This window comes from Aulonocara stuartgranti, assembly GCF_965226115.1.
Source record: "Aulonocara stuartgranti genome assembly, chromosome: 10".
In the NCBI taxonomy this organism is placed as follows: Eukaryota; Metazoa; Chordata; class Actinopteri; order Cichliformes; family Cichlidae; genus Aulonocara; species Aulonocara stuartgranti.
The window spans coordinates 25,633,643-25,647,005 of NC_138946.1; the positions used below are offsets into that span (position 1 = coordinate 25,633,643).

Sequence of the window (13,363 nt, forward strand, 5' to 3'; positions counted from 1 at the left end):
TCTTTTAGGGCTTAGCTTTAGGACTCTTAGCCTGACGACCTGCATTTACACTTTCATATCATCAGAAACCTCAGCAAGCTGTTACTGTCTACACATGAATAGACAAAGTTTTAAGCGTTTTTACATGGCTATCCATCTGTCCTACACGCACACGAGTACGGTAAAAAAAAAAAATCAATGTTTAATTCGTCACATTAAGTATGAACATTACTTTGAATAACTGTCTTTGTAAAACAGTTTCACAGAGAGAATATATGAATTCAAGTCTCTTTATTTAAATACGATCAATCCTAATTGCTTCTCGTTTGTGATTAGAAGTGGGATTTCGCCGGAACCAGTTTGAATGCAGACAGGCCAGTTTCTCAGCTTTCAAACGACACAGCTAACGTGAGCCAAACGGGATATGAAATAAGTCTTCCGTTGACTACATCGTCTGCAGTCTATATACTCCACTTGCCTGCACTGAAGTGATGAATAAACATCTTTAATATACTGCACACTGGATGCATTTTTTTTCTTAATTTTTGACAGGGGCGATTCTAGGATCAGAGCTTTGGGGGTGCTGAGCACCCAGAGAGCTGCCCAGCCAGGCAAGATAAACCTGTCTCTGTCAGTCCCTGCATCCTTAAATGTTGTCCCGAGTTCTCTCTGACTGTCACTTTGGTGCATTTAAACCCCTGTTCCTCCCTGTCCTCATCGTCTGTTGTCTTAGTCTCCGTTATCAGTCATCATAATTTTACCATCTCTGTGCAAGTCTGCAAATCTCTTTATTAAATCATAAGATTCTTAAATTAATCAAGTCTCTCTGTGCCTGGGTCCTCGTCACAAAACATGACATCACTGTTTTGTACATTTTAACAAAGCAAAACACTTTTTTGAAAAGTCTGTAACAAAACCATCAAATCTGATCAAGGTTATTTAAATGCTGCAAAAGAAGAATGGATTGGAATAAAAAAAATACATATCCTAACCTTAATTACTGGGGAAGAATAATGAATGATGCTCATAGTGAGTAAAAAGTAAACTGAGTGCATTTTTTGGACAGAGATTCACTTTTAATGTGTTTGTATAATATAATACAGATACATAAAAACACTCCCAAAACAGAATAAATTATTACAAATAAATTATTACAAAATATAAAAAAAAAGAATATAAAAATGGAGGCAACTTTGCCTGTGGTAGAATGTATACAATGTATGAAAAAATCTTTACTGCAGATACTAATTTTGTGTTGTAAGATTTATGAGTTTCATGCTTTCATAGTGGCACTTAGGAGAGCTTGACATTTTTCTCAGGTGGTACACACTGTAAAAAGTTTGAGAAACACTGATAAGTGTGTGTGTGCTTTTGGAAAACATTTAAAGCTGCAGTACAGAATCTTTGAAACAAGCTTAAAACATTTTTAGAATATAAACAGAGCATCTGCTTCTCTTTACAGCTCCTCACTCCACCAGGGCATCGTTTGGCACTTTCTGATAGTGTGCAAATGTGATGTACGTACTGCGGCAGTCATACAGACAACTGGACGGTCCAAAAGTTGGCCTACCTATTACTGGCTGAGGTTTTAGTAGAGTTGTGGCTGAACCACATAAAAATATATTATTAATTTTAATCTCCCCAATCCATTATAATGTTATGTTGGAATGTTGTTAAAGAGGGTCAAAAATGTTTCAACCCAGTTTGTTTTGCAGATTCTTTATAGCAGCTTTAATATAGGGAGAACACAACTTCCAGATTGTGTGAGTAAAATCAGGTTTTTTCTCTTTGTCAGTTTAACAGTTTGTGTTGTGCCTGTCACTGTTCCCTGTCTGTTTTCTTACCTGGTTCTTCCTGACCTTGTACTTTCTCTTCACGTTCCCTCTTTCCTCTCTCCCTCTTTGGACTGACAATCATACACAAATAGATTGTATTCAATTAGATGAAAAATTACATTAATATGAAAAAAATTCTATTAAGATCGCTAACAAAAAGTCCTCTCTCAGTGTACTTTCAACCAAAAGGCAAATAACCAAACCACATGAACAACCAATAAAAGATATAAACATTGAAACACTGATCCAATATTATTCTTGATTGATGGATAATTTGATTTTACACTTTTACCTGAATGTGGCTCCTTTTTTTGAAAAAACTTCCTTATATCCATTATGAACCTGACTGTCTCTCTGTACACACACACACACACACACACACACACACACACACAACAGGAGTTATAAGGCTAATGGGCATCCAGTCAGTTAGCTAGTTAGTATCCATTTCAAGCAGGACAGTGGTAACAACAGCAGGCTACGGACAATTTAAAGTTTTAGATTTTAAATAGGCTGTATATATTTCAATGGGAGCAACAGGACGGTCAGATGTCGCTGATTTTACTACAGAGCAGGACGGATTGTAGAGTAGCAAACATTGCCAGAAAACACGTTTTCAACACAGCAGGTTACCTGGTGTAATATTTTTCAGCTAAAAAGAAACATGGTCTGACTCCTACCTAACTATATAAAGAGTAACTGAAGGTTAAATGCAGCTAATATGTCCTGTTTTAAGCCAGACACTAACACCTCCGCTCCGTTGCGTCTCAGCCACCATCCTAGAGCCAGAGCAGGGGAGAGGCGAGCTGGAACAAATCACTTTGGGAGGGGGGATTATCTATACTTTTGTTGTTAAAATGTTACGTCTCACACAAGTACAGTACTGTATGCTTTTTATATTTTTAGTAGTGTGTCACACAAACAGCAAATATTGTCAAAAAAGTAAGAAATCTTTGGGGGTGCTTTGATTCATGTTAGGGGTGCTGAAGCACCCCCAAAAATGGGCTAAAATCGCCCCTGATTTTTGACATTCCCAGTTTACATACGTAGTCCTCAAACTACCCGTCGTGAAAATAGTGTACAACAGACTTGTTAAATGTAGTCTGATGTTAGCGGGCTCACAGCATGCTTCAGCTGCACGCAGTCTACTCAACAACGACGAAGACCTGCAACCGCGAAACTGTGTGCTCGTCACAGATTCCGCACACCGAAGTTCAGTTCTGCTACATATATGTAGCTGTGTACATTGACAGCACATGCTCAAGCACCACCTCTTCCGGGTGTCTCCCGGCCCTCTACCGCCTTAAACACGCCCACACAGATTAACTGCAATTTGATTGGAGCTTTGCGAGCGAAATCAGCATAGATCTAGCTGAACTAGACAGAAAGGATTCAGCGTTAACGTGTCTTTTACTGATATTTGATTACTAAGACCTTATTACATTGACTGGATAGAAGAAAAAACAAAACAAAAGCAAAAAAACATTATTTCTTTTCTTTTTTTTCTGCTTTTGGAATGTTCATATATATTTTTAATCATAAGAATTCAGCAGATATAGTATCGAGCACCTTGGATGGATGTTACAAAAACACTAGCGTTTCGTTTGATTTCAGCTGGTGTAGCAGCTGTGGTTATCTTGACTCCACAGTTTTCTTTCTTTTTTAAAATTATATTATTATATTAAATATATTGTATTTTAGACGTTATGTACAACTTGTAATTAACTGTATAATTACAAGTTGTTCATAACGTCCAACATACAATATATTTTCTGTTTTTTTTTACGTCATTCCCTTATAAACGGAAGAATAGATAGACAGCCTGAACACATAATGCTGAAGTCGTTAATATACCGGCTTGAGTGTGATGTCTTTACTATCTAAACTAGTTCTATAGCGGAAGCTGCAGTCAGAGGTCAATGCCCAGGAATAACCTGCCTGCGCATCATCACATCACCCCACTCTCTGCTGTTTAAGCATCTGATGGTGATGTGTGACCTCATCATGATGTGATGTTTTCATCATCACTCGAAAGAGAGATGTCTGGCAGATACAATTAATTTATCGATCTTTTTAATTCAACTTTTTTTCAGGATTACGTGTCGGTTTATCTCCACCGGTGAGTCGCTAGCATACCTGCAAGGGTTTATCTCTTATTACTTCGCGTCTGCACCCAGGTTTTCACCCACACTGCAGTACAGTACAACGGTAGCCAGTACAGTACAGTCCGTGCTATTGTATTAGTGCCGTTACTGTGGAATTATAATTGTATTAGCGCCTGCCGGTAAGCTAGCGTTATTAGCACCTGCGCCTCAGCTTATCTGGGGTTGCTGGGTAAAGAAGCTAGCCTTCACCGGACAGGTAACCTTAACTAGTCGACTCAGCCTTAGTTCTTGTTTCCCCCCCTTAATTTTTCTTTTTCTAGAAGGCGGTTCTAAAGTTATCTCATTAAATAATGTTCATTGCGGAAAACAGAAATATGGGTCTATTAACAAGCTAAACACAGCTATCATTTCGTGATGTTCTCCTGGCTCACTTTTACAGCGTGCCTGTTTGCGGTGCTCGGCTTGTTTTTCTGGTCCCGCAAGCGCCTGCCGAGAGGTAAGGTGTGCCTTACCCGAGAGTCTACTCTTTCCAGTTGCTCTGACAGGTGGGGTTTTTTTTAACAGTTGTGGCAACTGGACAGGTAGGGCGACAGCAACATAGCAGTTAAGTAACGTCTTATCGTTTCCGCACGTGGCTGTTAATTAACGTTTTTTCGAGGCTTCATGGTAAATTAACAAGGGGGAGAAGAAAGGGAATGTCAGTATTACTGTAGCAGATGCTAGGGTTTTGAGGAAAAACAGGAGTTTTAATCAAGCAATTGTCTTAATTGTTTTGCTTTTGTCCACTCTTTTAAATAGCAGATGCAAAGTGTACACAGGACAACTGATGATTACAGTGCAACTCTGGCAAATAGCAAATTTGATTATATGGCTGTCTGCCTAAATAATGCTTCATTGGTTCTGTCTATATGATTACTGGTGACAATATAGCACTCATTACATTCAGGTGTTATTGTTTAATATTTTGTTATTAATATTTTATTCTAAGCAACTGTTTTGGCAGATCATAAAGTGGCATTTTTTTCCAGAGTGTGCACAAAAATGATGCAATATCAATTGCACTATCAAGAAACTTAAGTTCATGTAACCCACTTTTGCAATAATGACAAACAGCCTTGTGTTCCAGCCAAAGCAATCTGTGTCACACTGTACTCTGTGGCTCCTTTATAACTGTTGCAACCACTGCTCTGCTTCTTGTCAGTGTTTGGAGCCTGCTCCTGTCGCCCGACCATGGCACAACAGGACGGTGCTGCCAAGAAGATTCCGGCTGTTGCGGAATTGCACTCTCGCTTCATTGTGGGATCTGTGTCAGAGGAGAACTCAGAGGATGAAAACCAAGGAAAGGTGGACATACAGCTGGACGAGAAGGAGACTCGCTCCTTGTCTCCATCTTCCGGGAGTTCGGACAGCACCTATGAAATGGGCTTCGACCACATCGATGGTCCTATGCACAATTTAAGGTTAGCCTGTAAACCTTCTTTGTCTGTCTGGCTTCTAAATGGTAATGCAACAGAAATATACATTTTATTCAAACATTTGTAAATGTCCTTCTAAAAGCTATATATAGCAAATGAGAGATAGGGATAGGGATCCTGCAACTTTCTGTGCTGTCTTTGTGAAACTAGCCAACATCTGTAGTCTAAAATAACACGCAGCATGCTCTGCTCAGATTATGTAGTTTTCCTTGGCTTCATAACCCTTTGAGCAACTTGTGAAAAATGCGGTTTTTCTAGTTGCACTCTACCTAAAGGTTCCTCTGTGCCCTCACTGTGTGAGATTGTCCCGGAGAGCAGTCATCTTGACTGCAGAATGTTTTTGTGGAAAAATGGTCAAATGATTTTTTACAGACAGGAATTCCCAAACTTTTGAAAGGAGCTATTCATGATAGTAGTTTTTAGCCTCTCTGCCAATCCTGTTTTTTTGGTGGGGGTGGGGTTGTTTTTTTTTCCTACTGGGCTCCCTGATCTCCTGTGTTTTGTTATTTAAAGTTTTCGTTTTAAATTTAAGTTAAAAAAAAACAGTGCGTGTGTGTTTTTATGTGTATTTGACCTCTAAGTATAATTACTTGCAAAAACACTTGGGACATTAATTATTATCATTTCTTGCATGCTGACTTTCTTTGTGCCATAATCAGCAAGTTTACTTTTATTTGTGGCTGGTTTTGATGTGATCAGTTTCAATGAGGGTAAACCGAAAGACACTGGGCGGCACTACCGTTGTCAGAACTGGAAATACTGGATGAACGGGGGTTATGCCGCCCCGTCTCCCCACTCCCCCCACACACACAATCTCTTCCACATCTGGACAGAGTTGATCCACGTCAAGATCTTTACAGTGATGCAACCATCCAGTGTCATGTCATATAGAAGCCAGCCAGCTAAACGGGCCCAGGCTCTGCCACACCCTGTCACGTTCCTCCACCCATAGTACCCAACTGTCCCAACTCTTCCTCTTTGGGTGGAGCTTTGATTTACAGGGCTCGGCAGTTTCTGTTGGAAGCACTTGCCCCAACATGTAAATGTGTTTGAACAAGAAATTCTACTCTTTTTAACAATTTCTTCCATTATTTTATTTCTAGGTTGTTGGTTTTTTGTTTGTTTTTTTCCTACTGTTGTCATAGATTTTTATTTATGGTTAGACATTCTGACCATTTCACCAACTTATCCAGAAGCTGTATAACCAAAGGGACATTATATTGATATTCTTTGTTTTTTTTTTTAAATTAAAACAGATCAAGCATGTCAGGCCTGCACCTGGTGAAACAAGGACGAGATCGCAGGCGTATTGACCTCCAGAGGGACTTCACTGTTGCTTCTCCTGCTGAATTTGTCACACGCTTTGGTGGTAACAGGGTCATTGAAAAGGTAAGAAATTCTGATTTAAAAAAAAAAAAAAACTCCAAAAAACCCCAACGTGTTATAAAGGGACAATAATTCTATACAATAATCTAATTTATAAACTCTGCAATAATAACAAAAAACATTAAAAGATTCAAATTCAAATTGTGATATTATGTCAGTCAAATGATTGACTGTATGTGCATTTCATAACTTTCCTGCTATATTGTGATTAGACTATGTTAACAATAGTAACTGATCTCCTTTTTCAGGTGCTCATTGCAAACAATGGCATTGCAGCAGTGAAATGCATGCGCTCCATCCGCCGCTGGGCCTATGAAATGTTTCGCAATGAAAGGGCAATCCGTTTTGTCGTCATGGTGACCCCAGAAGACCTGAAGGCCAATGCAGGTGAGCTAAAGTTTGGTTTCCCCAAACAGTAGACTCATTGTATGTGGTACCACCTTCAGCATATTTTGAGGCTTTTGAGACAGGTATATTGACTTCATGATTTCTACATACAACATTTCAACATGATTTCCCTAGGGATTAATAAGTATGTTGATTCTGATGATTCTAAAATTTTACATTCAAAAATTTTACATTTTAACTATCTTATAGCTAATATGACTGGCCTTTTTTGGTATTATTGAAAGGACTGAGAATAATTGTTCATGTTTTGTCATATTTTTTGTGCTTACAGAGTACATTAAGATGGCAGATCATTATGTGCCTGTACCCGGGGGGACTAATAACAACAACTATGCCAATGTTGAGCTCATTCTAGACATTGCTAAACGCATACCAGTTCAGGTATCACCAGAATATTTTTCAATAGTTTCTTCTGTAATTACCTTTCTTTCTTTTCTTTTTTTTCTTTTTTATTTATCATCTGGTGTTGTATTGTTTTATGTATTATAGGCAGTGTGGGCTGGATGGGGGCATGCCTCAGAAAACCCCAAACTCCCAGAGCTCCTTCAAAAGCATGGCATTGCTTTCATGGGTGAGGAGTGAGGGTCACTTTGTTGACCATCACCTGTTCTTCATTTGCCAGAGTAACGTAAGAGTAAAGTGTTAAAATTCTTCTCTCTTTTCTTAGGTCCACCAAGTCAGGCTATGTGGGCGCTTGGAGATAAGATTGCTTCCTCCATCGTGGCTCAGACAGCTGGAATTCCAACACTGCCCTGGAGCGGAACAGGTAGGTCATAGATTCTGGTGTCTGAATATTGTAGCTGGTCAACATTTCAGATGAAATAAAATATTAACAATGCACAGGGACACTGACAAGTTTCTATGCTGAGTACATTTTGGGATCTTCTTTTTCAGGTCTGACAGTGGACTGGCCAGAGAATAACCAAAAGAAGAAGGTCGTCAACATTCCTCACGACTTGTATGAGCTCGGCTGCGTCCAGGATGTAGAGCATGGCATGAAAGTAAGCAATTCACCTAATGCTGTATAATGGAAAATGAGTGTTGCATGCACTCTTTCTAACATCTCTTTCTATCACAAGGCTGCAGAGAAAATTGGCTACCCTATAATGGTGAAGGCCTCCGAAGGTGGTGGAGGAAAAGGGATCCGTAAAGTCAACTCTGCTGATGATTTCCCTAACCTGTTCAGACAGGTAAGTGAACATGTACAGCTTTTCCTGCTTTTTGGTACGGTGGTATTTTATGTATTCAACGATTTCAAGAATATATTTGATCTTTTCCAGGTCCAGGCAGAAGTCCCAGGATCGCCCATTTTTGTCATGCAGCTAGCCAAGCATGCCCGTCACTTGGAGGTTCAGATTTTGGCTGATCAGTATGGCAATGCCATTTCCCTGTTTGGCAGAGACTGTTCTGTGCAGCGGCGACACCAGAAAATTATAGAAGAGGCTCCTGCTACCATCGCCACTTCTGATGTGTTTGAGGATATGGAAAAGGTATTCCCCCTCTAGCATCACTTGCACTGATAAATGGAAATTGGTACCAACAAATTTCAAGCTTAAATTAACCTGAACTGTTCTCGCCTTTCAGTGTGCAGTAAAGCTGGCTAAGTTGGTGGGTTATGTAAGTGCTGGTACAGTTGAGTACCTCTACAGCCAGGATGGCAGCTTCTATTTCCTGGAGCTCAACCCTCGTCTACAGGTGGAACACCCGTGCACTGAGATGGTGGCTGATGTCAACTTGCCTGCTGCCCAGCTGCAGGTTGGTCTCACTTATTCAGTAGCTCACAGTTACATCATACACATTGTCCACTACAGGCCAGTCACAGACTCTAAAAATAAGCATGCTTCACCATGGTCGATGCTATGATGGGGCCTCTGGTTGCTATGGCAACCAACGGCAAATGCGCAATGTGCAGAAACACTGAAGCAGATCACGGAGTAGCAGTGATGGGTCACGTGGTCTGCTCTGCAGTGTTTAGGATTGTGTGTAAATAGGTCAGTGGCAATGAAGCTGAAGGACTGCGAGGGCATTGTAGGCAAGCTGATTGGGTGCTACTTGGGAGTGACACACTATCTGATTCAGTGCTCATTATCTTGGTTGGTTGAAAGATGGATTGATAAGCTTCAAATAGGCACGACAAAGAAATCTTTTGGGGGTTCTTTATTAAAAAATGGGGGGAAAGTAATCATGGTCTAATATATGCTATTTAGTCAGACTGTTATCATTTTTCCATGCTAGTTTATGATCACCATGTGTTACGTTAATAATACTCTTTTTCTTTTCTTTTTTTTTTTTCCCTTTTTTTTCTTTCTTTGTTAGATTGCTATGGGCATTCCTCTTCATCGGATCAAAGACATTAGAATGCTTTATGGCGTTCAGCCCTGGGGGGATTCTCCCATTGATTTTGAGGCTCTGTCAACTGCCCCTTCCCCACGGGGCCATGTCATTGCTGCTCGTATCACCAGTGAGAACCCAGATGAGGTAAGATTCACTCATTCCTGCTGTGCAAAAGTTTTCCAGCCAAAGGTTACCCAACGATTCATATCTGCTGACGTTATTGTGTGACTCATATTACTTTTCAGTCTTCTTCTTTTTTTTTTTTTTTAAAAACAACAAGTACTATTATCACTACTGTTTGAATGTCCACTTTGCATCACTGTGTTTATGCTGTGTGATTGCAGGGTTTCAAGCCAAGCTCTGGAACAGTGCAAGAGCTGAATTTCCGCAGCAATAAGAATGTATGGGGCTACTTCAGCGTTGCAGCGGCTGGAGGGCTGCATGAGTTTGCCGACTCCCAGTTTGGGCACTGCTTCTCATGGGGAGAGAATCGTGAAGAAGCCATCTCGTAAGTATACTCAGAATTAAGAAACATTGATCTTATTATTTTTACTCCATTTTATTATATACACTTACCAATATGGATTATTTCTGAACAATGTCTAAACAGAGGTTATGGCTTCTTTTAGAAACATGGTGGTTGCGCTTAAGGAGCTGTCTATCAGGGGTGACTTCAGGACAACAGTGGAATACCTCATTAAGCTGCTGGAGACAGAAAGCTTCCAGCACAATAGTATCGACACAGGCTGGCTGGACAGACTTATCTCAGAGAAGATGCAGGTATGTGGAGATTATGCAGCTGTTGCCAATGGATGTTCTTAACTGTAACGACAGGTTATTTAATGTTTGACCTATATGTTAGTGTCTGCACTGAAACCACAATAAAACCAAATGTTGGGATGATAGTCTCTTTGGTTTATCCTCCTGATATCCACAGCATATAATGCATGACTGTTTTTGTGTAAGTTGTAAAGTGTAATTTACATGCAGGCGGAGCGTCCTGATACCATGCTGGGAATTGTGAGCGGTGCACTGCATGTGGCAGATGTTAATCTCAGGAACAGTGTTTCCAACTTTTTGCACTCTCTGGAAAGGTAAAAATCTAATGCAAATAATATATGGTCAAATACAGTACTGCGCAAATTCTCTAGCCTCAATCCTTTATATATTGCTAGGAATGTGGGAAATGTGTGCAGTGTTTTTTTTTAAACATACATAGGAATGCAGTATATAAGGCAAAAATTATTCTAATGAGCTTGAAAGTGAATATTTGGCATCACTACCTTTAAGTCTTCAACACAGCCTGCCCACACTGAGGCAAGCTTTCTTTTCATTTCTTGAAGTAGTCTTCAGGAATAGTTCTCCAGACTGGTTCCATTCTCTGTCGAGATGATAGTCAATGACTAAAGGTGTACCCCTGTGTGCATTTTCTATCCACGTATGGTGTTATTGCTTTGACAGTGTCTTTGGGATCATCACAATGCCGAGACACTTTCTGATGAGGCTTTAGAGAACTGTAGAGGATCATTTGATGTTAAATATAATATATTGTATAATTGTTTTAGGCCCACCATTTGTCCAGTTTCTTCATTTTTTTTAAGGGCACACTGTATACTGTTGGTATTTTCCATAGATTTGGCTAAAGAAATGGGAACAGATGATTTGTTTTTGAGATGGGCTGCTAACAACAGAGATACAATTTGAACTTGTTTCTTTGCTAAACTGTTTCTTATGTGTAGAAGCATTACTAGTAAATGGTAAATGGCCTGCATTTGTATAGCGCTTTTCTAGTCCATAAGTGTGTGACATTCACACACTGGCGATGGCAAGCTACATTGTAGCCACAGCTGCCCTGGGGCGCACTGACAGAGGCGAGGCTGCCGGACACAGGCGCCACCGGGCCCTCTGACCACCACCAGTAGGCAAACATGGGGTTAGTATCTTGCCCAAGGATATTTGGCATGCAGCCAGGATGCAGCCTGGGATTGAACCACCGACCTTCTGATTAGTGGCTGACCTGCTCTGCCACCTGAGCTACGGCCACCCCCGTAAATTCGTTTTGGCCATTATTTAATATGTAAACAAACAAATGAGTTGTAATCTGTTGTAAGCCGCAGTAGAAACAATCATTTGAAAAAACAGCATTTTGAATAGATAACATGAGACACTCTGTACTCTCTGACCAGGGGGCAGGTGCTACCACCACACACGCTGCTCAACACTGTGGATGTGGAGTTGATCTATGAAGGTACTAAGTACGTTCTGACAGTGACTCGTCAGTCTCCCAATTCCTATGTGGTCATCATGAACAATTCTTCTGCTGAGGTGGATGTCCATCGGCTTAGTGATGGAGGTCTTTTGCTTTCATATGATGGAAGCAGCTACACTACGTACATGAAAGAAGAGGTGGACAGGTAAACAAAACCATTAACTGTATGAAAGAATTGTTACTATTGTAACTGTAAGTTTACCACATGACAACAATTTAAAAAAAATAAATAAATAAATAAAGCAGAACATTATTGAGGAAAAAACGAACACATTGTAAAGTCGAGTCTTAATAGCTTACTGGGCTCGTCAGGCACTCTTTTTGGCTGCAGTGGTTATTTTTATATTTACATGCTTCCATCTCCCATTTCTGCTCGGTAGCACCTCGTACTTTTCGACTTTCCTTTTTCTCCCTCCCTCATGCTCATACAGTCTTAAAAGGCCATCCCTGTAACACTCTGGCGTCGTATTAAATAATTTTTTGTATAATAATTAAAAAAAATGTTCACATCAATATGCGGCCCGCAAGCGGAGGTGACGTGGGCCGCAAATGGCCTGTGGGCCGCGAGTTTGAGACCCCTGATTTAAGATCTTCAGATAAAACATGACACTGAAATCTTCTAATTTCTGGTTTGTTAACACTGTTTTTGTTTTGTTTTTTTGTTGTCAGGTATCGCATCACAATTGGGAACAAGACGTGTGTTTTTGAGAAAGAAAATGATCCCTCGCTGCTGCGGTCTCCTTCAGCAGGAAAACTCATTCAGTACACTATTGAGGATGGCGGGCATGTGTTTGCTGGCCAGTGCTACGCTGAAATAGAGGTACATTAGTTTGGTTAGTTGTGTGCAGTCCACTATAAAGATGGAATCTGTAAATATACATATGGTTATTTGCAAATAAACAGGTGATGAAGATGGTCATGACCCTCACTGCAGCAGAGTCTGGTTGTATTCACTATGTGAAGAGGGCTGGAGCAGCTTTGGAGCCTGGCTGTGTCATTGCCAAGTTGCAACTGGATGACCCAAGCAGAGTGCAGCAGGTACATTATGTCTCATCATTCCACTTTATTGTTGTCACAGATGCAGTATTTGCTGTGCAGCAAGTAGGATTTTGTATAATGCAAAATGACGGTTAACGTAATATTTTTGTTTACATCAGGTTAAATTAGAGCATCGGTTTTAACTTTGATGTCATTTGCCCATAAAAAGTATCTTAGCAGGTATCTTGGTAACACTGAGTATTAGTTTAAATATGCATGTGTTGCGTTTAATGATTAATCGCTTTATGTTCAGATATATGAGGGGAACCAATGTGCAAGAAGAGACAGACAGACAATTAAATCTAACGGATGTTAAACTCCAGCACAAGCGTCTCAAACTAAGACGAATCGAATAGATACGTCACTGACACATATGCTTGCTTTCTACAAGCCATACCTGAATAACCCCCAGACATGAGAGCACGCACACACACACACACACACACACACACACACACACACACACACACACACACACATCCAGCCTATAAGCATTTATCTGCTCTACCATTGTTTTATAATTACATATCATTA

General features: G+C 40.2%; 1 protein-coding gene and 1 long non-coding RNA gene across 10 annotated transcripts in view; one reads left to right on the top strand and one right to left on the bottom strand.

Annotated features, from left to right (window-relative positions):
* Nucleotides 1-1,197: 1,197 nt before the first annotated feature.
* LOC309715039 lies at nucleotides 1,198-2,925 on the bottom strand. Its single transcript, XR_014279130.1, has 3 exons — nucleotides 2,448-2,925; nucleotides 2,107-2,168; nucleotides 1,198-1,885 (listed from the first exon to the last, which is right to left on the bottom strand). It is a non-coding gene; the product is annotated as an uncharacterized lncRNA (long non-coding RNA).
* Nucleotides 2,926-3,727: 802 nt separating this feature from the next.
* Nucleotides 3,728-13,363, top strand: part of acaca (acetyl-CoA carboxylase alpha) — a 31,876-nt gene continuing 22,240 nt past the window's right edge. For 4 of the 9 annotated variants that reach the window (XM_082547818.1, XM_082547819.1, XM_082547821.1 and 1 more), the window contains exons 1-17: nucleotides 5,121-5,379; nucleotides 6,651-6,783; nucleotides 7,029-7,167; nucleotides 7,460-7,569; nucleotides 7,678-7,759; nucleotides 7,856-7,954; nucleotides 8,083-8,189; nucleotides 8,268-8,378; nucleotides 8,469-8,678; nucleotides 8,773-8,943; nucleotides 9,505-9,666; nucleotides 9,867-10,030; nucleotides 10,152-10,302; nucleotides 10,513-10,616; nucleotides 11,709-11,936; nucleotides 12,461-12,611; nucleotides 12,695-12,829. In XM_082547818.1, coding sequence (XP_082403944.1) covers nucleotides 5,150-5,379; nucleotides 6,651-6,783; nucleotides 7,029-7,167; nucleotides 7,460-7,569; nucleotides 7,678-7,759; nucleotides 7,856-7,954; nucleotides 8,083-8,189; nucleotides 8,268-8,378; nucleotides 8,469-8,678; nucleotides 8,773-8,943; nucleotides 9,505-9,666; nucleotides 9,867-10,030; nucleotides 10,152-10,302; nucleotides 10,513-10,616; nucleotides 11,709-11,936; nucleotides 12,461-12,611; nucleotides 12,695-12,829 — 2,487 coding nt within the window. In that variant the 5' untranslated portion in view covers nucleotides 5,121-5,149. Of the gene's footprint in view, nucleotides 3,934-4,358; nucleotides 4,465-4,499; nucleotides 4,523-5,120; nucleotides 5,380-6,650; nucleotides 6,784-7,028; nucleotides 7,168-7,459; nucleotides 7,570-7,677; nucleotides 7,760-7,855; nucleotides 7,955-8,082; nucleotides 8,190-8,267; nucleotides 8,379-8,468; nucleotides 8,679-8,772; nucleotides 8,944-9,504; nucleotides 9,667-9,866; nucleotides 10,031-10,151; nucleotides 10,303-10,512; nucleotides 10,617-11,708; nucleotides 11,937-12,460; nucleotides 12,612-12,694; nucleotides 12,830-13,363 lie in introns of those variants that run through there. The other 5 variants (XM_082547817.1, XM_082547815.1, XM_082547814.1 and 2 more) reach the window with 5 other exon arrangements.